Source organism: Mustela lutreola, chromosome 7, assembly GCF_030435805.1.
Source record: "Mustela lutreola isolate mMusLut2 chromosome 7, mMusLut2.pri, whole genome shotgun sequence".
Classification (NCBI taxonomy): domain Eukaryota; kingdom Metazoa; phylum Chordata; class Mammalia; order Carnivora; family Mustelidae; genus Mustela; species Mustela lutreola.
Window position 1 is genome coordinate 7,280,073 of NC_081296.1, and position 27,628 is coordinate 7,307,700.

Sequence of the window (27,628 nt, forward strand, 5' to 3'; positions counted from 1 at the left end):
CTTCTGCTCTCTAAAAGTACAAGCCATGTTATCTCAAGCCGCTTCTATGAAGCCGCTTTTGTTCAGCAACTACTAGGTTATTCCGATAATTCTGAGTAGTTTCTAATAAATTTCTATAGGTGTAAGCTCTCTTCAAAAATAGTGAGAAAGGCCAGAGCTTGCAGACCGCAGTGGTAATCCCTCTGGATAAGAGTCTCCTCTTGCTAAATAAGCAAATGGAAAGGTGAGCAGTAATAAATGCAAATGTGGCATTTCCACAGAATGTTTTCTAGCACCTTAAGTGATTATTAGTAATTTTTCTTATCTATCAGGAACTTTAAATTATAATTATGTATTTTTAGATTTTGTTCTCATAATCCTCTAAGGAAAACTTGGTCTCCTTAACTTCAAGAAGAAAAAAAAAAAGATCATACTGGAGAGGTTCAATCCTAAAACAAGAAACAATACCAGAAATTCAGAAAAACAAACTTCCCAAATGACAAACCTGTATAACGCGGTCTTCACTTGTAATTTCAATTGCTTCTTGACTTTTCTCTAATGCAGTGAATACTGAGTTACAAGCCCTTAATGGGTAGGAAAAAAAAAGGGGGGGGGGACTAATTAATGTAAATACTACAAAAAATATAATACAATCTTGGGTTATTGCATTATTGACTTATTTAAATGTGTTTTTCATTTGAGGATAAGAGTAATAAATACTAACTCAAGAAAAAGGAGGGAAATATTAAAAAAGAAAAATGTTCCACAACCATGCTACTTGCGACCATGACTCCGCACAACGGATGCCCCCCCCCCCAACTTCCAGCTTGAGGACAGGGTGGGACACACGCCAGGCCAGATCACAGCCCTTCTCCCGCTCTGTGCCCCTGCGCACGGGACTGAACCTCTCGAGCCTTCCTTCTCCCCATTTCCCTAGTCTCCTGATGACTACAGGAGAGAAGAGAATCAAGAATCCTGCATAGAGCCCAACAGAAAGGAGGCTGTCAGTCACTTGTTATTCTTTTTTTTTTTTTTTTAATGTAAAGAAGTATATGTATCTGGAAAGAGGAAAGAAATCATAACAAATTATAAACTTAAAAAGATAATAATCATCACCAAATCCAGAAAAGTCAACCTTAACCTTAATCCATACAGTTAACTTGAATAAGGCAGGGTTAAGAGTGCCGACCCCCTGTGCAGTCAAAAAAATCTGCATGTAACTTTGGACTCGCCAGAAACTTAAATACTAGTAGACTACACCTACTGTAGACCGGAAGCTTTATCCATAATATAACCAGTCAATTAACACAGATTTTGTATGTTATATGCCATATATATATATATATATATATATATATACACATACATACATATACTGCTTCTCACAATAAAGTAAGCTTGAGAAAAGAAAATGCTAGTAAACAGATCACAAGGAAGTGAAAATACATTTATAGGTATTTAGTAAAAAGAATCCACATATAAGTGAACCTGCGCAGTTCAAATCCATGTTGTTCAAGGGTCAACCGTAATTTTATTAACAAACTACCTGACACATATCTATAGAACAGTTTCCGTATATACCTGGCAGTATAATCTTTGATGCCTATTCCTATCACAACATAATTTCACAGTTACCAGAAAGATAATTCAGTTACCAGAAAGATAATTCAGTCTTTTCAAATGAAATACAGTTGACATATAAGATTCTATTAGCTTCAGGTGTAAAACATAGTGACTCGACATTTGTACACATTGCAAGTGATCACCACAGCAAGTCTAGGCATCATCCATCACCATGCAAAATTACTACAATACAGCTCACCTTTGAACACACAGGTTCAAACTGCAGGGTTCACTTATACGTGGATTTTCTCTAATACATACAGTACTGTAAATGTATTTTCTCTTCCTTATGTTCTTTTTAGTAGTATTTTCTTCTCCCTGGCTTACTTTGTTGTGAGGACATAGTATGTAATACACATGTCATACAAAATCTCTGTTAACTGACTGGTTATGTTATGGATAAGGCTTCCAGTCTACAGTAGGCTGTTAGTACATAAGCTTCTGCGGAGTCGGGAGTTATACACGGATTTTTCAACTGCAAGGAGGGTCAGTACTCCCAGCCCTGCATGGTTCCAGGGCTGACTGTATTACTCGACTCTGTTCCCCACAATGTACACTGCACCCGCCTGAGTACTTCTAACCGTAGTTCTGTGCCTCAGGATCCCCTGTGGCTCCGGCCCAAACCCCCTTCCCTCTGGTAGCCACCACTCTGTTCTCTGTATTTACGACTCTAGGTTTGGTTTGGCTTTGTTGTTCAGATTTCACTTAATTATCTTTCTCTGAGGGCAAGATTTCATTCTTTTTATGGCTGCATAATATTCCATTATATATATGTGTGTGTGTATATACACGCACACATTACGGAATGAATATATATATATGTAAAACATCTTTTTTTAGCCACTTACCCACTGATGGATACTTGGATTACTTCTGTAACTGGCTATTGTAAATAATGCTGCAGTAAACCCAGAAGTGCCTACTACCTTTGGGAGTTAGTGTTTTTGTATTCTTTGGGTAAATACCAGTAGTAGACTTACTGGCTCATATGGTAATTCTATTTTTAACCTTTTGGAGGAAACTTCTGTCTTCCACAGTGTCACACCTGTTTGCATTCCTACCAACAGTGCATGAAGGTTCCTTTCCCTCCACGTCCTCATCAACACTGTATCGTGTGTGTGTGTGTGTGTGTGTGTGTGTGTGTGTGTGTGTGTGTGTTTTAAAGATTTTATCTATTCATTTGGCAGACAGAGATCACAAGTAGGCAGAGAGGCAGGCAGAGCGAGAGGGGGAAGCAGCCTCCCTGCTGAGCAGAGAGCCTGACGCGGGGCTCGATCCCAGTACCCTGGAATCATGACCTGAGCCAAAGGCAGAGGCTCAACCCACTGAGCCACCCAGGCACCCCTGGATCTTGTGGTTTTTGTTTTAGTTATTCTGGCAGGTATAACGTGATCTCTCACTGGGATTTTGACTTGAATTTCCTTGAGGATTAGCGATCTTGAGCATCATTCTCACATGCCTGTTGGCCATCTGTCTTCTTTCAACAGAATATCTATTTCTTTATCATTTATCTTTATATTTTATATCTCTATATATTTTCTTTATTATTTCTTTATACTTATATATATTATATATATTTTCTTTACCCATTTCTTTATCATTTGTTATTTAGTTGTATAAATTCTTTACATATATTGGATATTAACTCTTAGAGGCTAGATGATTAGCAAATATCTTCTCCTGTTCAGGAGGCTGACTTTTCACTTTGTTGTGGCCTCCTTTACTGTGCAGAAGCTTTTTAGTTTGTTGTAGTCTCATTTATTTTTGCTTTTGTGCCCTTGTCTTTGGAGTTTGAGCCCCCCCCCCCCAAAAAAAAATCATTAAAACCAGTGTCAAGGAGCTTGTTACTTATTTTTCTTCTAAGAGTTTTATGGTTTCAGGTCTTACATGTAAGTCTTTAATGCATTCTGAGCTAACATTTGTATAAGGTTAACGTAATGGTTCAGTTTTCCTTACAACAATTTTAAAAACTGTCCTTTCGCCGTTGTATATTCTAGCCTCTTTTGTTGTAGGTTAACTGACCACATAAACATGGGTTTGTTTCTGAGCTCTCTGTTCTATTCCATTGATCCATGTGTCTGTTTTCAGGCCAGACCGTACTGTTCTGATTACTGTAGGCTGGCAGTGTAGTCTGAGATCAGGGAGCGTGCTACCTCCAGCTCTGTTCTTCTTTCTCAAGATTCCATTGGCTATTCGGGGTCTTCTGTGGTTTCATACAGATTTTGGGGATTATTTGTTCTACTTCTGTGAAGAATGTCAATGGAATCTTGATAGGGATTACATTAACTGTGCGGATTGCTTTGCACAGTATGGACATTTTAACAATATTAATTATTCCAATCCATGAGCATGGTGTATCTTCCTGTTTATTTATGTAGTCTCCAATTCCTTTTATCAATGTCTTATAGTTTTCAGTGTACAGGTTTCTTACCTCCTTGATCATTTATTCCTAGGCATTTTATTCTTTTTGAAGCAATTTTAAATGGGATTTATTTTTCTTTTAGATAGGTCACTATTAGTGTATAGAAATACAAAGGAATTTTGTATATTGATTTTGTATCCTGGAACCTTAGTGAATCGTTTATTAGCTCTAGTAGCTTTTTAGTGGCATCTTTAGGGTTTTCATCATAGAGTATCATTTTATCTGCAAATCGTGACAGTTTCACCTTTTCATTTCCAATTTGGATGCCTTTTATTTCTTTTTCTTGCTAACTGCTCTGGCTAGGACTTCCAGTACTACGTTAAATAAATATGTGTGTGTGTGGGGGGGGGGGGGAGATTCTTGACTTGCTTCTGATCTTAGAAGAAAAGCTTTTAGCTTTTCACTACAGAATATGGTGTTATCTGTGAGTGTCACACGTGGCCCTTCTTACATTGAGATATGTTCTCCCATACCCACTTGGTGGAGTGTTTTTATTATGAATGGATGTTACACTCTGTCAAATGTTTTTTCTACATCTATTGAGATGATCATAGATTTTTTTAATTTTCATTTTGTTAATATGGTATATCATGTCGATTTGATTTGTGTAGGTTGAACCACCCTTGTATCCCCCCCCCCAAATAAAAGATCCTATATGATCCTTTTAATGTATTGCTGAATTCAGTTTGCTAATAATTTGTTGAGGATTTTTGCATCTATGTTCATCAGGGATAGTGGCCTGTCATTTTACCACTTTGTGGCATCCTCATCTGCTTTTGGCATCAGGGTAAATCTCTCCTCATAAATTGAGTTTGGAAGAATTCCTTTTTTTTTTTTTTTTTTGGAAGAGTCTAAGAAGAACTGGTATTAATTATTTGAATGTTTGGTAGATTTCATCTGGTCCTAGACTCTGTTGTTGGGAGGTTTTTGATTACTGATTCAATCTCCTTACTAGTAATTTGTCTGTTCATATTTTCTGTCTCTTCATGATTCAGTCTTAGAAGATTGTATGTGTCTAGGAATTTATCCATTTCTAATTGCTGGCACACAATTGTACAAAGTTGTCTCTTGCGATTCTTAATATTTCTGTGGTATCCTAAGTTCCCTTTCATTTCTGATTTTATTTATTTGAGCCCTCTTATTTTCTCCTTGGTGAGTCCAGCCAAAGGGTGTCAGTTTTATCTTTCAGTGAACCAGCTCTTAGTTCCACTGATCTTTTTTGTCTCTATTTCATTTATTTCTACCCTGATCGTATTTCCTTCCTTCTACTAACTTTGAAGCTTTGTTTGTTCTTCTTTTTCTAGTTGCTTTAGGTGTAAAGTTATTGTTTAAGATTTTTCTTTTTCTTCAAGTAGGCTTGTATTGCTACGAACTTCCCTTTTAGAGCCACTTTTGCTGCAATCTCACAGATTTTGGTGTGTTATATTCCTTTTTTCATTTGTTTCTAAGCATTTTTAAAAATTCCTCTTTGATTTCTTTGATAGCCCTTTGGTTGTGCAGTAGCATATTGTCTTATTCTCCACATTTTTCTGGTTTTTCCAGTATTATTCTTGTAATTCACTTCTAGTTTTATACCACTGTGGTCAGAAAAGATGCTTGCTATGATTTCAATCTTCTTGAAAGTACTGAGACTTCTTTTGTGGCCTAACATGATCTATCCTGGAGAATGCTGCATGTGCATTTAAGATTATGCACCTTGCTGCTTTTGCATGAAATGTTTTGTATGTATCTATTAAGTTCATCTGGTCTACTGTGCTGTTTAAGGCCAATGTTCCATTATTTATTTCCTATCTGGATGATCTATCCACTGATTTAAGTGGGCTAAGTCCCCTACTACAATTATATTGTCAATTTCTCCCTTTATGCTTCTTAATATTTGCTTTATATATATTCTGGTGCTTCCATGATGGGTGGATATATATTTTAAAATGTTGTATTTCCTTCTGAGGTTGACCTCCTTATCATTATGTAATGCCCTTCTTTTATTACAGCCTTTGTTTTAAGGTCTATTTTATCTCATATGAATATAGCTATACCAACTTTCTTTTTGTTTCCCGTATGGAATATCACTTTCCATCCCTTCCTTTCATTCTGTGTGTATCCTTACTTCTGAAGTCAGCCTCTTGTAGGCAGGCACACAGATGAGTCTTTTTGAAAATTATTAATTTTTGATTCCAGTATCGTGCTTTTTGATTAGATAATTTAATCTATTTACACTTAACGTAATTATTGGGTATTTCTGCCATTTTTGTTCACTGTTTTGTGGATGTTTCCATAGTTTCTCTCTGTTCCTTTCTTCTCTTTCTTTCTTTCTGGTTTGATAACTTTCCTTAGTGTTATGCTTACATTTCTTTCTCATTCTCTTTTGTGTATTTGCTGTAAGTTTTGCTTCGTGGTTACCATGAAGTTCACATATATTGTCCTATATATTGAACAGTCTATTTTAAGTTGGTAACAACTTAAATTTGAACATAGTTCAAAAACATATTTTTACTAACCCCTCGTTTTGTTTTTAGTGTCACATTTTACACTATTTTATGTGTAACAGTTATTGTAGCTGGCTTTATAAGTGACGAATCTGCTACCTTTACTATAGATTTACCTTTTCCAGGGACATTTTTTATTTTCACGTATTTTCTTGTTATTAATTAGTGCCATTTCTTTTCAGCTGGAAGAAATCAGTAATTTTCTTAGCAGAAATTTTGCAGGTCAGAAGGAAGTGCCATGACTTACTCAAGGTGCTGATGGTAAAAACCCTGCGACCAAGAATACTCTAACTGACAAGACTGCCATCCAAAGAGACCAAGAGTTTTCCAGATAAGCAAAAGCTAAAGTTCATCACCACTAATCAGCTTTACAAGAAATGTTAAAGGGAGTTCTTTAAGCTGAAAGAAATGGCACTGTTCTATTTAAAGTTATACCATAATCTACTCAACAAATCTCCCATGATTGGACATTTATTTAGCTTCCAATTTAGTTCTCTTATATGCCTCAGAAGACGGAAAAAAAGAAAGCAACTGCCTGCTTGTTCATAAAATGCAAAGACAATATTAAGGAAACTAACAATAGCAAAGCTTTTACATTATTCCTGGTATTAACAAACTATCTCACTAAACAAAACAAAGCAGCCTAGACAACAGAAATGAGCTTTTATTTCTTGGGTATATAAAAATCAAGTGATGAAATGTGAATTATGTATCAATGAAACTATTATTTAAAAAATAAACAAATAAACAATGAGCAAGAAGTTCCCAACTCTGATATATCAAGCTTAGAGTAGATGGATCTGTGAGAAGCTCTACTCGGTTTTATCATACTTTTTAAAATTGTTGCAGATTTGATAAATAAAAAATAGTATATCGTTCTCATTTTCATTTCTTTGATTACTAGTGAAGCAGATATCTGTCTTTTCACATCAACTGGCCATTAATATCTCCTGTGAACTGCCTGATCATGGCCTTTTCAATTTTTTCTACTGGATGTTTCCATTTTTCAATGATCCATCAAAGCTCTTTACACTATTGGGTTTTAACCTGTCTGTCCTATATGCTACAGATATATTCTCCCCCATGTTATTTATCTAAAAATGTAACAATATTGGGGTGCCTGGGTGGCAGAGTCAGCTAAGTGTCTCTCAGTTTCGGCTCAGGTTGTGATCTCAGGATCCTGAGATTGATCCCCCCCATCAGGGTCCATGCCCAGCAGGAAATTCTGCTTAAGATTCTCTCTCCCCCCTCTCTGCCCCTCCCATTCATGTGTGCACGCTCTCTCTCAAATAAATAAATACATCTTTAAAATAAAATAAAAATAAAAATGTAACATTATTTAAGGTTTTTTTTTTAAAAAGACTGTAGACAAGCTTAACATTTTTACAGTGTTTAATCTGACTCTATTTGTTTACCCAATCTGGCTTTTATGCCATGCCGAATTTAAAAAGACTTCATCATCCAATTACATATGTTCGCTTACATTTTTAGTAGTCATGTAGCCCCACTTTTAACATCAAGTCTCTGGAATTTATTTTGGGGTTGGGTGTGAGATCAAGATGTAACTTAATTTTCCTTCCAAACAGTTAACAAGTTGTCACAATTTTATTCACTGAAAAGTCTGCCCTTTTCCATGTTGATTTAAGCTGCCATGTTGCTCATATGCTAAATTCGTAAATATACTCAAGTCTATTTCTACACTTTACATTCCAGTTTACTGATCTAGCGGCAACACAAAGGTGCTTGTTATATAGCTTGTTAGCGCATTTGAGCATCCAGCAAAACAAGTCTGGATTTCTCCCAGGTCTCTAGCCCACATCACCCCCTTCCCTTCAGATCTTCCCTTCCCTTCACTACGGACTTCTCCCTTGGTTGCCAGCTGAGGCAGAGAACAAAGCAGGGCACGACGGCAGATGGGGACAGAGAGGTAAGCAGAAGACGGACCACAGAGAGCTGTGCAGGCCATATCCGAGAGCCTGGACTTCATCCTAAAGGCAATGGGGAGGTGGAAAGCCCACTCACGAGTGGAACTGCATGTCACTGTGGTGTGGAGAATGACAGGAGTCAAGACGGATGCAGGGAGACTGACCGATAGCTCAATAGTCCGGTAAGAGGAAAGAGGTGCCTAAAGCGGAAGGTAAGTGGGCACATTCCACAGATATTCAGGAAGCAAAACCGACAGGACTGGGTCAGTGACAGGCGTTGGGGATGCGTGAAGGAGACCCGGTGGTTTCAAGTCTAGGGCCACAGGGGAGGTGATGCTGTGTTCACTGAGCTAAGGGATGCAGGAAGGAAGGTCAGAGGTTACAGTCAGATTTAGGGGTGAAGGACAATGACTGCAGGTTGGGAAAGGCTGATCACACCCAGAGGGATTCCCTGTGCTGGGTGCTGCTTCTGAGGTCTCAGATCTACCTCACTTCATCCCCCGGGGGTCACTGCTGCACCCTGACCCGATCAGATAAGGTCTAGTATCAGCGACTGAGGAGGACTCGTTCCTCTCAGGCTGGCAGCCTCACTTGCTGTGGGGATGCTGCAGCCGGCCTGCATCCCAAGGGAGGGAGGAACAGGCCTCGAGGCAGCCATCGCGGCAGCCATCCACCTCAGCTTCCTGACAAAACCTGGCAACAAAGCTCTTCTTTACTAGCCTTGAAACACGTCTGCTCGTCAGAACTTCTCTGCTACCTCAAGCTTCATTTCCTTTGGTCTGGGAAGTACTTCTGCTTCCTGCACGTGGAAGCCAGCACTGTCCCCACTCATCTCCCTTCCTCAAGACCCGACCCCCTTACCTCTGCCCTAGGCACCTACACACACAGTCACCTCCTTCTCCCCTTGGTCCCTGGAAATGTGCAAGAACAGACCACCCAAGGAAGAAACCCAGGATGACAAAGAGCTGCTGACTTTTTCCTCCTTCTATCAAACTCATATAATTTTAAGAATTTTTTGCTTTTCCGGGACGCCTGGGTGGCTCAGTTGGTTAAGCAGCTGCCTTCGGCTCAGGTCATGATCCCAGCATCCTGGGATCGAGTCCCACATCGGGCTCCTTGCTCAGCAGAGAGCCTGCTTCTCCCTCTGCCTCTGCCTGCCGTTCTGTCTGCCTGTGCTCGCTCTCTTCCCTCTCTCTCTCTCTGATAAATAAATAAAATCTTTAAAAAAAAAAAAAAAAAAGAAAAGAATTTTTTGCTTTTCCAATCGTACAAGGAACTAGGTTTCTATTCAATTAACTTAAAAAAAAAAATCTGTTGCTCAGGAGCAAATTACAAAATGATTATCTGCAGAGAAGAAAACATGTCACCTAGCAAAGATAATTAGTACTGGTAGGTTGGGTGTAAACAAGTTATTTTTTATTTTTGTAAAAAACTAATCAGATAATTCTGTATTTCTATTTCCAGCCTGCTTTCTCCGCCTACATTCTTTCGGAGCCCCACCTCTAAGTGCGAGTCTCCATCACTAACAGGACCACTCGAGGGACGCCCAGGTGGACGCCAAGAGGCTGTGTGAGGAGAGTCCCCCGGTCGCTGCCCGCTCCCACCTCAGCAGGAGGTGGGTTAGAGCCCAAAGAGCCATAGCCCAGACCTCCCCGGCCGAGCCCCCTGCACGCTGTGGCGCGGGCATCCCAGCCGGGGAGGGACTGATTACCTGAGTTTGAGCTGGGACCGCACCTCTCCGAACTCCAACTGGAGCAGCTCGTTGTAGCAGGCCATGAGGCTGGGGTTCTCCACATACCTCTGCGAAGAGAAAGGACACGTGGATAAAGCAGTGTGTCTCCGAAGTCAGTGTGTCCATCGACAAAAACACCTCTTCAGCAGACTTCTCCAGCGGGGAACGGGAACCTAAAATCTGCATCTTTAGTGATGAACAGGAACTGAGAGAGGAAACCTGTGGTACCAGAGGAGCGCCGACAAAGGCTTTGTTTGAGGTGAGAGGATTTTGGATGTCTCCATGTCGCTATCAGAGCCTAGAATACATGGGAGGAAGAAATCTATTTAACTCAAGTCCTACTTCCATTAACTGCCGGAGCACACTCCCTTCCCCGAGCACAGTCCGCATCCTCGTTACAACCGTTCAGGCTCACAGGAAGCAAACACACGCTTGTGCTTCTCTTTGCCCCAGGATTTCACAAAGAGAACCCCCACTCGGGCGACACCTTCCTACGCTCACCTTGAACCACGGCTCAACCAAGCCACCAAAGGCTGGCCCTCCACAGCTTTCTCCCATGGCCCTTACTGCCCTGGACAGTGACGACCTTGTGTAAGAGCATTTATGTAATGGAAGCATCTCACCACACAGCAAACGACACAGTTCAAGAAGCGTGGACCCATTCCACCACCAAATTCTGTATTCCATGAAGACATCTTAGAAGTCACTGTGTTCTGTCACATAGTTCCATCGAGGTAGCAGAAATATTTGCGAACAGTTACTTACCCCTATTTCTATCACCTGGCTCAATGCACGGCTGATCCTCTGCCGGTGAGGAGGAGGGTGAGGCCTAAGAGGCAGGCCAGGGCTCTGCAAGTCACACCTCCGAGCCAAGGCCAGACCCATCTGGAACATGGGCCCCTCAAAGAGTTCCTGGCTCTGCCACAGGCAAGGGGACCAGTCTCCCATTTAAACAGTGATCAGGGTCTTGCCTGAGTGTCAAGCAGCTAATGATCAGCCCCAGGTTCATGCCTTGTAAACGGTATGACCCTAACTGAGGTCCCCACTCTCCTGGGCCGGCTTCCTCACCTGCAGAACAAAACCATCCTGCTCACAGCCGCTCCGGATGACCACAAGCACCAAGTGAGGCCACGGGCAACAGCTCAAACTGCACAGTGACCAGAGAGTATGGTGACTGCTGTCTCTGGGAAGCAGCAAGGCCAGCCGTGGGCATGGTGGTCCCTAATCCACAGGCCAAAACCTAGCCCTTCTCACTCACAGAAGTCAGAGAGGTGCCGTGGCTCCCAGCTCTCACAGCTTAGAGAGGACGGCGCTGGACCCGCCATCTGCTCTTGGTCAGCCCTGACTCCACAGAACCCCGGAGAAGGCCATCCACCTGCATAGGCACCTACTGTTGACTCGCCAGGAACAGGGAAAAGAGTCCTGGGCACAGTGCTTGTGCCACTGCCAACAGATGGGGTGGGGACCGGAGCTGTCCAAGGGCACGGCTGGCTTCACTTGCTCTGCCGGTGAGATCGTGGGACGTGCAGACATGTGAGCTTATAAATGGCCTCCCAGGCACGCAACCAAATTCTTCACTGGGTGTGAATGCACATATCCAGTCTTCCCAGCCTTTCTCCAACTTCCACGTATGTTTCAAAGGTTCCACGAGTTCCAGTTCCAGAGAAGGGCACTGGGTCCAGGACGCCTGGGAAACAGGCCGCTGCTCCTGCACCTTCAACAGCAGTTGGCCTCCGCCCCCTACCCCATCCCACCAGAGGGGCCCGGCCACAGATCCTAGGGATCTGAGCTGACTCACCCTCGCTTTTTCAGAGCCTTTTTCCACACCCCCCTCGTTGGGCCCCACTCAGTGGTTCTCAGCCCCAGCGCTATTAGAATGACCTGCAATCTTACAGACTAACGCCAGTGTGCGGGCCCCCAACACCACCCGAAGGGCCTCTCCAGGGAAGCTCTTCCAGGGACTCTCACACACAACCAGTCCTGAGGTGCTCCAAGCCTGAACTTTTCACATGTTAGACAGCAAATGCCCGACTGAGGAAGCAAGCAGGTCTCCATCCATCCTGAAATCCTGAACGACGGCGTGAACCCATAAAAGAACTGACTGACCCCTTGAAGACCAGAGAGACCTCACTGCAGGGCTGTCTGTCAGGTCTAGTGCTGAGTCAAGTGTTGGCACCGCTGCCTACCAGCCATGGGACTTGGCGGTCACCGTGCCCTGTGTCAGCTCAGTATCCCGTTGCTCGTGAAGGTACAGGACCCTGCTTAAAGCAAGACTCATCTTCACTTGTGGTCCCCGAGGACTGGCCATCCACCTGAATTCCTCATCCACCTAACGGGAGAGCCTGCTGCTGCCTCGCCTACCAGGTCACGTACCTCTACAATGACTACTTTCAAGCTTCTGTGTGTGGGGACGTGTACCGAGATGATCCTAGCAAAGGTTTCAGGGGACCCCTTGACCAAGTGTGAGGGTGAGATGGGGGAGAATGTGTGCGTCGGCCGCTCTGGCACTTTCAAGTTAGCTTCATGACAGCTCGATTACACTAAGGAAATAGAGGGGCTGAGATGTGCTAGCCCTTCTCCCAGGACGCTCTCTCCAGTCCACACAGCTCTGCCAGGGCGCTGCCTTGCGGGGAATTTCAAACACACACATTCCCAACACGCATCTATGCCCTTTCAAAGAGACTTCCTACGAATATAAAGCTTCAGGACTTCTGGGGGCCGTTGGAAGCAAACGGCCAGGTCACATCATCTATCCCCAAGTTTCACTAGAAAGTGGAAGCTTCAGAGGTCCTTGCCATAGCCATAGATAGACAGACAGACAGATAAATAAAGCCAGTTCGGAAGCCCAAGAGTAATAACATAAAGTTCTGCAGAGTTAGTTGGGCCAGTTTCTGTCCTTGTGGGAGTGCTCTGCCCAGCAGGCTGGAGTGCGGCACGATCTGGGATCCACCAGCGAGAAGGTTCCACAGCTCTCCACCCCGGATTCTGTACTTACAGGAACACTGACCTTCCCACTGGCTGCCCTGGGTTTTTCTCAGACAACTTAGTATGGATTCCTGGAGGTGAGGCAATGCGGGCAGGTGCTGAGATTGGTGTATGTTCTGGGGGTTGCCCCCCAAAAAAGGGGGGGGAACCATAAAACTAACAATAATCTAATGTGTGCTTTTTATATAAAATTGTGTTGTATAAAATAAAATCTTAAGTTCCATATTACTGGATGTTAGTATTGGAATCTGTGTTCTTTTTTGTCTGCATTTACTTTCTACCTTTGTTCATTTGTTACTAAGCTTTTATCATTTTGTTTTAGAAATGTCATATAACCTACTTAATAAACCAGTCTGGCAGCATATCTTTTTTAAAAAAAAAAAAAAATGGGGAGAAATTAGTCTGTTCGCATACACTTGATTTTACTCCTGTCTTACTGTGTCTTCATGACTGGTTTCACACTGTTGCTTCCTTCTCCTTGTCAGCCAGTCTGACCAAGTTGCTATAAAGTTCTTATTTCCTCTCGTGAATTTGGAAGGTTTGTTAAACGTTTCTATTAATGGTTCCTTCCTTCTCCTGATCTCAAAGGATGACACAAATTTCTTTACTACTATTCGCAAACAAGATGCCAATCACCCCCAGAATCGACTATCTCCCAGAGAACGAATGTTCTAGTCTGCGCATTTCCCAGAAGAAAATGTCAGAATACTTTCACCACCCGCTCCCCCCACCCATGTTGGCTAGATAAAGCCCTGAGAACGCTTTTACCTCCATCTCCTCCCCACAAACCTTGAAAACGCCTACGTTTTTGCTAAGATAGTCTAGAATTTAGAGACTGACCTATTGTTCAAATTTTTCTTTTGGCACATCCCCTCGGTTGGAAGAGTATTAAACCTTCCAGTCTGTGTTTTTCCTTTTAGGTCTAACATGACAGATCATATTCTACTTACATTTCATATGTTCTCTAACCACAAATAAAGGTCCACGGCAGGTTGTTCATGCACTCGCACACCTGTGTGCGCGCATGCGCAGGGGGAGGAGGGAGAGCCGCAGAGGTGGGGCCGTGGGAGGCGGGCGCGGCAGGTTCACTGCTCCCTACTTCCCTCCACTTCATCCCTCCTCCCTCCTCTTCAAGTTTCTGTTCGAGTTCATCTGTGGTAGCAGTGGAGTCCTTTCTCAATCCTTTGCCTCCGACAGGGCACTTGGGGAAACAGGACTCTGAATTTTATGCCCTGTAAGGCGAACAAGGATTCGGCTAGGCATCCTTCTCCCGCTGTTAGCTCTAATCCGATGAGACATTACTATGACTCTTTTATACAGTATTGGGGGCTTATGTTTACCCCCAGAGTCAGCATTTCTGGCTTCATTCCTTCTTGCGCTTCAAGACTTCCGCTTGGGAATCACCTCCTTCGGCTTGAAGCAGACCCCGTACAAACTCTCCCCATTTCCATAGGGCTGACTCTGTGTCAGCCTCTTCGTAGGAAGCCCTCTGCTGGGTTACCGCTCCGGGTAGCAGTAGTTTCATCCCGTTGGAAGTAACATCCCACTATTTTCTATTTTCCTTTTATCACTGCTGAGAAGCTAGCTGTTAAGTCATCATTCTTCTGAAGGTCATCTTTTTTTTCTGGTGAGATTTTCACTATGATGGGTCTTCTTTTTACTCTTCTTTGGATTTGTTGGAATTTCTGCGTCTGTGGACTACAGTCTTTCATCAGTTCTGGAAAATTATCTTCAAATATCACCTCTGCCCCATTCTCTTTCCTGTTCTCCTAGAACTCCAGTTACGTATTCGCTAAACCATCCACTCTATCCTCCACACTTCTTAACCTCCCTAACTTACCTTCTATTATCGAATCTCTGTGCTACATGCTAGATAATTTCTTCAGACCCACTACGTTTTAAATTTTTCAGTTATGATGTGTTCACTTCTCCAAAATTCAATTATGTTCTGCTTAGAATGTGCTGTGTCACTTTTTATAGTTCTCCTATTTCTTGCAGACATTTGCAAGCGTGTCTTTTATTCTGTACATATAATAAGCATAATTCCTTTATGATTTGAGTCTGATAATTCTGGTGTGTATGGGCCGTGAGGGTCTGTTTCTGCTGTCTTTCCCCCGCTAGATCTCCCTCGCAATGCCTCATCGCCTGTGGACTGGTCCGCTTCTGTGGAATGTGGCCAGTTGCCTTCGAACAATTACTTGCAGAGATTCTCTGAGGCCAGAGATGACGGTGTCTTGCTCTAGAGAGGATCTGCATTTGCTTCTGCCGGTACCCAGGAATATGACCCACCAGCTAGTTCCACTTTAGTCTTTTTTTTTTTTTTTAAAGGCTTTATTTATTTATTTGACAGAGAGAGATCACAAGTAGGCAGAGAGACAGGCAGAGAGAGAGGAGGAAGCAGGCTCCCTGCTGAGCAGAGAGCCCGATGTGGGACTCGATCCCAGGACCCTGGGATCACGACCTGAGCCGAAGGCAGAGGCTTTAACCCACTGAGCCACCCAGGCACCCCCAACTTTAATCTTAATTTGTGGCTTGGGGCGTCTGGACTACCTCTCACATATAAATTTAGGTCATAAATGTGTCCCAGAATCAGCTTACATAAGTTCTCTCCATCATGATTCCCAAGGCTCACTGGCAACTGACCAAAGCCTTTAGAAGTCTTCTGGCTTAGGGAAACCCAAAAGATGAGCGCCGAGAGTGGAGGGGTCGTGTGTGGGCTGCCTCATTTCCAGAATCCTTGAACTGCTTTTCAAGTTGCACCCATACACGTCAGCATTGTAACAACACATCGTATGACATAACTCTGAGTCAGTATGCCATTACAGGAGATGTTATGATGTTTAGACGACTTTAGCAGGCATAAGTTAGAGAGCACAGAAACGTAACGTGTTGTAGATTTTTAAGATTACCAAGTAGAACTTTAGAAAAGTTAAACCAAACTGTAACAGCACAAGGACAGCAAACGTTTTTCTTCAAATGAATTCAAAACTTTTGCTGGCTCTCAATGGAGATAAAATTCAATTTCTCATGCTGAATTACACTCGCATAACAAGGAAGTGGGTACATACCCTCGTAAAGCCAGCAGCAATGAGGGGCATCACAGATGATTCTTCTCTATCCGTCCTTCAGAAGAACACAGGAAAGGGTTAGAGACCATTTTTATCAATTACAGCTCACCTCTTTATTCACTAATTTACATAATACTAGGACTGTCATATGTTAAATACTTTTTGATGAAATTAAATTAATATACCAATCAGAAGTATAAAATTGAAAATAGTTTTCTGTTTTAGTTGTGTTTGTCACTTTCTGACAACGCTTGAATTACAGAGACTCTGCACTAATGGCCAGGATACAGAAGTAACCACATATCTACTTGATATGTAAGAATTTTAATTCAAATTCTTCCCCATTTTCTTCTACTTGAAGTTTCTTTAAAAAAAAAAACAAAAAAAAACAAAAAAAAAACTCTTCTCCCCTAAACACTCTGGGAAAAAGTTTAAAGAACAAAGAATCCTTTCTTCTATCTACAAAAGTATTTAAGCTAAATAACATTTATTTGAATACTGCCCTTCTCCTAACATATTTCTATTCTTCCTTACCTCCAATTTCAGGATGAAATAAAAGACTTCCCCCTTTACATATGAATCAAAACTTCGTAGATACTTGGGAGTCAGAAAGCCCTTGGGAAGTGTCCCTGGATAAAATTCCTACTTTTAGGAATGGGAAGTCTCTCGTAGTTTTTCTGTTTCTAAAGTGAACGGCAGTCCAGAATCACAAAAGCTCACTCGAGAGCAGAAACCCCCATCAGGGAGTTAACTGGTGAAGTGGAAGAAAATAAGAAAGAACACAATGCCACTAAAAAGAGTCACACCTGTCATAGACCATGGGCACTTAGGCCCCTGCTAAAGGCCAACACGACACAGATACCTGAACTTCAACCTCAAAAAAAATGAAAGCTTACCTGCGTACTACACCAATAATAATTGTGTTTTCAGAGAGTTTTGATGATCTAATAGACCTTTAAAGAAAACAAATTTTAAAATAAATGTAAAGCAATTCTTAAAAAAAAAAAATAAATACACCGAATCTCAGTAGAATGATTACAGTTGGGGAGAGGAAGAAGAGGGAGCAAGTCACACTCTAGCTTTACCTTCTTGGCTATTTGATCTTCCTCCCTCTAGGGCACAAGCCACACTCAGCAGACAAGTCACCCTAATGGCCTGCTCCTCCTTCTGGCCTTCGTTAATCCAAGCGGCCCAGGGGGAGAACGCTCCCCACACTTGGGCTTACGTGACTGGGGTTATCGGTCTCTCCCTGCCAAAGGGAAATGCGAGTACATGTGTGTTACCGCAAGCTGATGGCCGCGGTTACAGTGGGGACAAAGCCCAAAGGTCAGCACCCTAAGCAGTACAAACAAAGAGCTCCTAGGTAGGCAAAAGCCGTAGCAACAGAAATTCAAAACTAGGAAATGCAAGATGTTCTAATTCGTCAGAAAGCAGAGAATCGCCACCTGACAGAAAGAGGAAGAATGGAGGACTGGGGAGGAGACACGGGGGTCGCGGCCCCCACTAACCCGTGGAGTACAAGGCTCCCCACGGAGTACATTCACCCTTTCTGGAGAAGCCGCTTCCCAGGAACAAAAACGCAGCCAATCAGACAGGACAGAAATCAACGTGACCCGGGAGATTAGGAGGGGGTGGAGCAACGGGTCCGCTGGGGATGGACAAGAGCTCACCCTACACTTTGACAGGAGGGCAGGGAGGCAGGCGGGACACCGGGGCAGATGCGGAGCCCCGCCACAGGAAGGGGGAAGGCAGCCCTGGGCTGACAGGAAGACACTCACACGGGACTGGCTTCAGCAGAACGGAGCGACCGTTCCCAGCCGTGTCAGAAGTGTGCTGGCCTCCCAGACAAGCGTCCGGGATGGGACAGAGAACAGCCAAGACTTACTGCATGATCTCTGTTCTGTTAGTTCAAGAACCAGAACCACTCCTGAGTCACAGAGCACAGAAAACCATCTGCGTGATTCTTTCCCAATTCTCCCAAGGATGCTACAGAACGTAGCCTTTCCAGACGCATCCGAGGACATCAACTCAGCACACACGACGGATACCTCCATTTGGCAAACTTTTTCTGTAAAGGGTCGGATGGCAAGTGTTCCAGGCTTCGTGAGCCGGGCCGACTGTCACAGCCATTCCACTCTGCCACTGTCGCGTGAAAGCAGTCACAGTGGATGCCTAAACGAGCGGCATGGCCATGTCACCCAGCACAGCCCTGCCTCACAGCATGGAGGCTTCATGTTCTCAAGGCTGAGTATAATGACAGACACAGACTGGATGTGGGGTACGGAAGTTGCTCAGGGACGGACATGCAGCTCTAGGGACGAGCCAGTCGGCTCTCGTGGGCCGCACGGCTCACACCTCTCTCTCCGTGCTTCTGCTTTTCCCAGTGTCCAGTCCACTCAGTTTCCGTCTGCCTGTCGATGCCAGAGGAAGCCAACCTCCAGGGTGCCGCATGGCTACTTAATTGGAAGAACCCCTGGACGGGTCACTGCGGGTCTGCCGACCAGGTGCCTGTCCCGGGTCCAGCAGGGTCTCCCTGCCTGGAAAAGAGCCACGCTCACCTGCCGGGAGCAGCAGGAAGGGCTGTCCAAGTGTGTAAGTTGACTGGCACAGTGGACACTCACACAGACAAGGCCAGCTCACTTCTTGAAACTGTGGGCTGCTACTGAGCCCAGCACGAATCCTACCCAGGGAGAGATGGGCACCCATGAGTGGTATTTCTGTGACTTCTGAGGGCATGTACTTATTCTTGTGTTCATACTTCCATCGTATCACCAAGATTTCAAGAAAGAAAAGGCGAATTTAAGTATGCAGTCAGCTATCTCAAATCAGCTCTCCTCCTTTTAGAAGAAAAACAGAGACCTGAATGGTATAAATAGCAAGTAGGTAACTGTGCAGATCCACTCACAAGGTCGTTCTGGATGACTTGCTCAGGACACAGGAAGGAGGGCGGGCACTGGACTAAGGACAAAGCAGAAAGGAAGGCCACGTTTACCCAGAAGCAAGGTGATACCTGCAAAGGAGGCCAACACTGTATGAAATGGCAGAGGTACTCCTGACTTTTTCTGGTCCGTAAGGAGGAAGAACGGACTAGAAAATAGAAATGTAAGGAAACTGGGTTGGGATAAACAAACAAACGAAAAAACACAACCCTTTAGTTTAGGATTCAGGAAAATGAAGAAAGAAATTACTCAGCGTAATCAAAATTGTACACCCAGATGTCAGGAAGACAGGATCTAAGAAGTCGGAGAAGAGAGAAGGTGCGAATCTCTAGCACAAGATTCTGAGAGACCATGTGAGCGTGCTGGGAAGCACTAGGACTTGAGGGGATAATGCATAGGAGAAAACTCCAAACAACAGCTTAGGCAAGACTGTTCTCCACAGAGAAGATGCGCGGAGGTGGCTGGAGGCGGTGGCAGTAGCAGCACTGGGAGCCGGGCTCGGGCCAGGTTTCCTGACTCTTGCCTCCACACGGTTTTTTCCTCGTGGTCTGAGACAGGGGCTACACTCGAGCTGTGACACCCACATTCTAGAAACAGGATACTTTCCCGAAGATGCACAGGACACTCCCACTGGCCAGCTGCAAGAAAAGCTGGGGAATGCGTGCATTTTCTAGGTGGCCAAAGGCCCCGCTAAACACTAGAAATTCTGTTACTAGGAAAGAGTAGACGTGGGCATGGGGGGCAACCACCATTCTCCACATCTGGTGATGGTCTCAGCACAAGTCCGGAGGAAAGGCCGGGGCACAGAGGCGGACTGCGGGAGCCTGGCAAAGCCCTTTGGTGAGTTAACTTTCACAATAGCTCCATTACTCGCACGTCGCTGCTGCTCCCTTGGCCGTGGGGAGTGAGTTGGGATAGGAAAGACTGGAATTGACCATGGTGAAAAGGAGCCATGGACCGAAGTGAACCCAGAGGCGGTCCCAGGCGTCCGGCACCCGAGCGGAATCCTGCTCCCGCGTGCGGCGCACACCCGCTAGGCAGGTGCCCTCGGGCTCCCGGGCAGGCTGCCCTCCCGTCCTCCCTTTCACGGCAGAGCCCTGCTCCTGGCGCACGAAGGAACAGCTCTCCATCTCTCCTGAGTATCCTAGGCACAGGCTTCTGAGAGGTTCTTCGGTTTCTTGTGGTGAATCATTTTCTGTCTTCAAGGCTGTTCTTTCCCCTCCGTTATCTGGTGGCTCTTCACAGGCCTTTATCCCCGTCATTCACCCTTGAAGGGAGGTGGGATCCAGCCAGGCGGGAGCCTGCCTGCCAAGGAGAGGGTCACAGAAGCCTCTCTTGCTCGCCTCTGCTGGGCCCTTGGCGGCCCTCCTCCCCCGGGGCTGGGCCTGTGGATTAGGGCAGCAGAGGCAGCAGAGGCAGCAGAGGCGAGCCCCTGCTCAGCGCCGCGGCCCCGGGCAGGCAGAGGTGAGCCGCACAGTCCGCCGGCTGCTCTCTCCCGCTCCCCACCCGCTCCGGAGAAGCGGGGTGCTCTGCCGCCCCCCAAGCCACAACACACCAAGGGCTGTTCCCGCGCTCCTTAGGCTCTGGTCCTTCCTCGCAACGTGGCAGAAAAACCCAGGTCTCTGCCTCCACTCTAGGTCTTGGGGTCCCAGCAGATGCGGAGAGTGAAGACCAGAGAGGCAGCAGGGACTGGGGGGGTGGTTTGCTGCGGGCAGGGCTCGGGGGCTCAGGAGAGGCGTCGGTTTCTCTGGCCCCACAGCTCCAGCGTCCCGGGCTTAGTGCGACCATGACAGTGACGCGGAGCACCTTCCCATCTCCTTCCCGTGGGTCCGGCTGGTCCTTCAGCTTCAGGACTCAAGTGTGCGGAGGGCGGCTCGGCCTCCAGGGTATGAGAGCGGACAGCCGCAGTGGGGATCCCGGCCGTCCCCTGCCCTCCCAGCTCCGGAGGTGGCTAGCAGCCCACCGCTGGCTTCTGAACCGCTGTGGCCAGCTCTCGTCTGTCAGCTTCATGGGTCTCTTGACAGGAAGCGCCTGTAACCAGGCACAAGACGGCCTCCAACAGCCTCCAACAGCCTCGGCTTCTCTGCGCTCCAGCTGGCAGCCAGAGACCCTCCGCGGACTCCCGACGCGCCCCTGCACTGGCCACATCAGCATCCCAGCTGCCCACAGGCTGATGTGCAAGCCTTTTGCTCAGCACCTAAGGCCCTCCTGATGGGGCTCCTGCCTGCTCCCAGCCACGTCCCAGCCCGCCCAGCCCTGCAGCCATCCATACTGAGCCGAGAAGCCCCGTATAGCCGCCTGGTCGGACACATGCTGCTCCTGCACCTGCAAGGTCTTTCGCACCTCTCTTTCTTACTCCTCCCCACCCTTTACAACTCAGGCCCAACGTCCTGTGTGGCTCTCCCTGACACAGGCCCCCGCAGCTCTTCGCATGTGTTCCTCGTGGGCACTTAGAGCCTATGCTGAGACACTCATCTGCCAACTAGAACGGTAGCTCTCTGGAGGCAAGAACGCATCTTACTTGCCTGTGGAGCTCTAGTACCAAAGACAGTGCCCAGAACCAAGAAGACTCGCAAAGTACAGCTCCTCAACCGGTGGATTTGGAAATATCACAAACACAGAATATTTGGCCTTCATCAAGGCAGCTGATAAGGAGTGTAAGGAATTCCAAATGTCCCTAGTAGAGAGATATGGATGAATGCTAGTTGTTTAGGTAAGTCAGCAACTGCTGAAAAACCCTTCACCGGTGGTGTTGATCAGGTATCCCAAAAGGAAAAGGGAGGAAAGGACAGAGCTCTGCCAGGGTAAGACCTCGTGCGCTGTATACATCAGCAGAGGGACAGGTTCAGGAGGGAGAGCCAGGAATAACTCATTGAAAGAAACTTCCATAGTGGGCAGGTTCCTTTAAAAGGATGACCTTTAAACCAGGCATGGCCAGAATCAAGATGAAAGTAACTTAGGAAATTAAATTAGGGCCTACGCTTGCCTGTAGAAAACTCACTAACTATGGCATAAGGACCACCCCCACCCCAGCCAAAACAGACACACACGCTCAGCCACAAGGTGGAGGTGATACGACAGAACACAGCTAGCAAGAAAAACCGGAGCTCCTTGGCCGGGCCCGTGACACAGCCCTCAGGAAAGCAGTATGCTTGGGGGCCGCATGCGTCCTCATCCGCTCCCTGCACAGCACAGGGAAGACGGCCGTCCTGCTTACTCTTCACCGGGCCATTCAAACCTGCCTGAGACTTTCGGTTCTGGAGCCGCACTTACGAGGGCCACCGCCTGGAAGGGACCACAGGAGGCTGGGATGGATTAAGTTGGACTCAGCAAGAAAGAACTTCTGCTGCTCAGAGCTTCCCCTTGGGAATCCCACCCCAACAGAGACGGGATGCCGGGGGCGGGAACAGAGTCGAGGACTGCACACATGACAGTCTACGGTTCTCTGAAACCTCCTATGAAGCAACCCAGTTCACACACTCTGATATTCTGCAAGTGCTCTAAACAAGGCACATTTGCCTAACATTAGAAGACAATTTTCAATTTTTTATAACTTAAAAACATCTGGAACATTTCATCAGCTCCTGTTGCCATCATCTGTGGGTGATGGTTGTAGTTAGTCACAGACGGAGTTTCATTTTAACACTTAATGGTGTGTGTGTGTGTGTGTGTGTATTAAACTGTTTTAAGCAAAGCAAAGTGAAACAAAACAGATGAAGGCCAGTCCTAGAAATAATGATGTCGTTATGTCTTACTTACTTTATGTGCACAGAAGGCACCTTAGAAGACAGTGAATTTTACTTGGTGTATTTCTGGGCTGTTCTTTCTGTCACACAAGCCAATGGGGCTACTCAGGCCCGCGTCCCAGACTCACCTGCACAGCGCCTCTGCGTCCAGCTGCCGGGGGTTTCTGTGGTCGATGATGATGATGTCATGGTGCTTGTCCAGGAAACAGGCAAGAACAGCCTGAGCCTCCTTGGTAACTGTGCACTTAAACCCTGCTTTTTCACATGCCCTGCAGAATCCATTACACTGGTTATCTTCTTTGGTAAACACTAAAAGTACCTGAATCAAAAAAGAACGAGCACTTTTTAAGAAGAATAAAAAAAGTCATTGTTTGGTCATTTCTTAACATGCCACAGAAAACTCCCAAGTGTTTTCAAGGTAAGTACACAGATGTGAACACAGCAATCTGTTGACAGAAATCCTCCTACACGTAACTCACAGACATTAGCACTCAGCTCCCCCAAATTAGTGCTATTTTATCTGCTCTTGTCTGGATGTCCAAGTGCATGGGTCATATTCTTTTGCTAATAAGCCCACTGGCAAACTCAACAAAAGCTTAAGCATTTTATCTTGAAACTATTTCAACTACAACACCCAAATACTAATTTTAGTTAACAGTAAGTTAACTAGACAAGTTCCTTGGATGGCAAAAACTGAAACTATTTTAGTCAAACTTTTAGAATACTTAAAACTTTTCTTTTTAATATTTTATTTATTTGAGAGAGAGAGTGGGAGCCTGAGTGGGGGGTCAGAGGCAGGGGGTGATGGAGAAGCAGACGTGGGGCTCAATCCCAGGACCCTGAGATATGACCTGAGCCAAAGGCAGAGTCTTAACCCACTGAGCCATCCAGGCACCCCAAATAGTTAAAACTTTAAATAGTGTATTTAAATGTTTTGACTCAAGATTTTATGTAATTCCTCCAACGTAAAAAAAAAATGACTTTGATGACAAGATATTTCAAGCAGACCCAAATATAATACCTCATAACTGTCCAGGCAATCCCTCAACCTCCCTTCCCTCTGGAAACCACCACATCGTTCTAAGTCTGCTTCTGCTTTTTGTTGTTGGTGATGGTGGTTTACTATTTTAAATTCCACATATAAGTTAAATCATATGATACTTGTCTTAGGGCAAGGGATTAAGAGTAAACTTCCAGGGGTGCCTAAGTGGCTCAGTCAGTTAAGCACCTGACTCTTGATTTTGGCCCAGGTCAGAATCTCAGGGTTGTGAGATCGAGCCCCACGTCAGGCTCCAGGCCCAGCACTGGGCCTGGAGCCTGCTTAAGATTCTCTCTCTTCCTCTTCCTCTTCCTCTCCCCACAACCCCTTCACCTGTGCTCTCAAATAAATAAATAAATACGGTAAGCTTCCAGTCATAAAATATATATGCATGGGAGGGGAATTACAGTTAACAGTATAGAACATTATATGGTGACACAACGTAGCCAGAATTATAGTGCTGGTCACTTCCTAATGTATATAAATGCTGAATGACTGTTGTACACCTGAAACCGATATAATGTTAGAGGTCTTCATTTCAATAAAAATCAATTAATAAAGTTCTGATCAATAGCAAATGACAAAATAAAGAAAACCGTCAGTTAAGTGACACAGGCACAGCACCAGGCCCAAGGGGTGGCACCTGTGCCTCTGCCCAGGATGACGGCTTGCTGTCCCCTTGCCTGGCCTGGATCAGGTGAGGCCTGCATCTGCCATGTCTCCGCTCCACAGCCAGGCACCCGCCACCGCCACCCCCCACCCCCCGCCACGCCGGCCAGGTCTAGGTCAGAAGTGCACTGTTCCTTCTGTCCCTTCAGACCTGGATGGACTCATGAGGACAACGGTGGTAAGGTGGAGGTAGGGAGCCTGCGAGAAGGACCGCAACGCTGCCGGAGACCCTATCCCCAAAGGCTCAGGTCCTCCTGAGTTTACCCAAGTGCAAGTCCACCACAAATGCCAAGAATGAAGAGAGCACAGCTCTGCCCGTCCTAACAGTAACCATGGCTGGTCTGCAGGAACCATCGAATAACACTGGAGCTCAATTTCAACAGCTTATGTTGTCTAATACTTTGGATCTGCTCATTTAAGTATTTTCTGAAAGAGCTGATTCAGCAACACAGGAAAGACCATGCTTTTGCTTTTTTGTACTGGAAAATTTCAAACCTACAGAAAAGCTGTGAGTGTACCGAACGCTAGTTGACCCTTCTATCTTCGTCAACTGGTAAGATTTTGCCCTCTTTGCTCTCCGTGCCCCCCCAACAATTATGCACATTCTCTTCTTTATTGCTGAACATTTCAAAGTAAGGTACGCACGTGTGTGTCCAAGAAAAATACATTCTCTTGTTTAACTAGAATATTATTATCAGCTTCAGGAATTTAATGTTGATCCACTACTATGAACTAAAATAGAAAACTGTTTTCACTGTTAGGCCCTCTCCCTCCCCCTAAAGAAAATCAACATGTAAAAATTACAGCACGGTTTAGTATTGGTTTATCATTACCTGGAGCTGATCTGGATGAAATCTCATTGGGCCGAACTGCACGTCAGCTACTGCTACCTGTAAGAAAAAGGTGTGCTCAAAAAAGAATTTTTTTTAAAGATAAGATCACTCTAAAATTTCTCTCTAATCAGTGCCACAGATGAAAGTGAGATTTTTTTACTCCAGAGAAAAATTACATAAATTAAATCGTTAATACACAGAATCCCAGGGATCTCCTTATAACCCTCAGGGAAGATGCAGAGCAGGGAGGGAGACCTGGAATGAGCCTGACCTGGCTCTGCTTTTCCTCGCAGGGTGTGACCTTAGCGAACTACTCAGCCTTCCTCAGTCTTAAGTTTCTCATTTGTCACAAAGATCAAATGAGTTTACAATATGAAGGGCCCCCGAAAATTAGACACTGAATGAACACTGATTGCTTCTATCTTTCTTCTGATGGACAATGAAGTCTTACAAGAAGAATGGCACATGCAGGGGTGCCTGGGTGGCTCAGTGGGTTAAAGCCTCTGCCTTCGGCTTAGGTCATGATCTCAAGGTCCTGGGATCGAGCCCTGCATCGGGCTCTCTGTTCGGCAGGAAGCCTGCTCCCACCCCCCACCCCCCACCCGCCGCTCTGCCTACTTGTGATCTCTGTCTGTCAAATAAATAAATAAATAAATAAATCTTTAAAGAAAAACCCATGGCACATTCATAATGAAATTCAGAAGTTAGAATCATGCGACATCAGAGCCAAGGACGCCCCACTGAGAGTGTTAACAGTTTCATTTTACAGACCAGCACAGTATTTATCAATAATTGTTTATCTATCTGAGAACTCAGCACTAAATGACACAGGTAAATGCAATGTTATAATCAAATCACAGCACCAACGGAGGGGCTGAGCGTATACTAGGCGCTAGGCTAACTGCTGAACATATGTTATCTTGCTCAATCATTACAGCAACACAGTGAGGTTTACGGTTGGAGAACTGAGGTTCCAAGTACCTTGTTTAAGACCACAGAGTCCGCAAGTGGTAGCTGGGATTTCACTGCAAACCCAGGAGCACCGGAAGGTTTGGGCAGTCTGTGCGCTGCATAAGGGAGCCCAGGGGAGGAAGACTATGGGGCTGAAATATAGCCCTGAATGATGGATGCTGGCACTGAGTGGATCCCAGAGGAGCAGACACATTTCTGCAATTTTCCCAGAAACACTGTTAAGTACTAAAGGGATCCACAGGCCTCTGGGTGGTAGTATGATTCCATGGCCAAAAAAAAATCTGCAGCAGAAGACCTAGATCTCTAAGCTCTCCCACAAGATATTTCCTACCTGACACCCCCCTCCCATGTCTCCCCTCAAGCAGCAATCTACCCCACAGTAAACACACGGAGCAAAGCCTGTTTGGGATGGAGGAAGTCTGTGTTTATTTCTCACTGCTGGAAGTTGCTGTCTACCAACTAAGGGACACCAGTTCAGTTTCTGATCTTCTTTGTGACAATTTCATCTCTTGGAAGGCGTAAGAAGAGTCAGGGCCACTACTATTCCAGACCTAAGACTGAGGAGGACGCTGTACAGGGCGGGAGGCTGGAAGGACAGACTTCCCCCAGCACCACCTAACCCCCCCGCGCTGTGGAGCTGCAGGCTGGCTGCAGCGAGGCCAAGGCCAAGAGGGTCTTCAAAGAGAGTCTGGTCTACGCAATCATTCGCTCGCGGTGCACTCAGAAGGAAAGCGAGAGGCACTGTGAGAGACTAATCTGAACAAAGTTTTCTGTCGGTTTTTATAAACAAAGTTTAAAAGAACGAATGGAAATACAAGGATGGATACAGATTCACTGCTTAGAGAACGCAGTGACCTACTCAGGAGAAAGAAAAGGGGGACGAAAATGACAGGAGAACAAAGAGAAGGAAAATCATTTCACTAATTTTCTATACCGGGGGGACAGTTTCGTAGGAGAAAGCATAAGACTCGGGAGTGGGAAGCCCAAGAGAAGGCAGCAGCCAGCCAGCGCCGGGGTCCCTCATGTGAGCAGAGAGCCGCAGCCTCTCACAGAGGACTCTTAGGTGATTGGCTCTGAAGGGTCAAGTAGATAAAAAGGTCTCAAAGGAGCAAAAAATACTTATGAATAGTATAAAAACATTTGATACACTAGGTCACAGAGAAAACCTTAAAACACTTTGCTGAAAGTAAAAATGGTACCATTTTTATTT

At 45.3% G+C, this 27,628-nt stretch overlaps 1 protein-coding gene across 1 annotated transcript in view; it reads right to left on the bottom strand.

Moving 5' to 3' along the window:
- The window catches only part of PDE8A (phosphodiesterase 8A), a 143,804-nt gene that overhangs the window by 47,055 nt on the left and 69,121 nt on the right, over window positions 1-27,628 (bottom strand). Inside the window, exons 2-7 of the mRNA XM_059179914.1 lie at window positions 25,447-25,503; window positions 23,034-23,224; window positions 17,117-17,173; window positions 16,221-16,275; window positions 10,147-10,235; window positions 485-563 (exon numbers count right to left, since the gene is read on the bottom strand). Coding sequence (XP_059035897.1) covers window positions 485-563; window positions 10,147-10,235; window positions 16,221-16,275; window positions 17,117-17,173; window positions 23,034-23,224; window positions 25,447-25,503 — 528 coding nt within the window. The remainder of the gene's footprint in view (window positions 1-484; window positions 564-10,146; window positions 10,236-16,220; window positions 16,276-17,116; window positions 17,174-23,033; window positions 23,225-25,446; window positions 25,504-27,628) is intronic.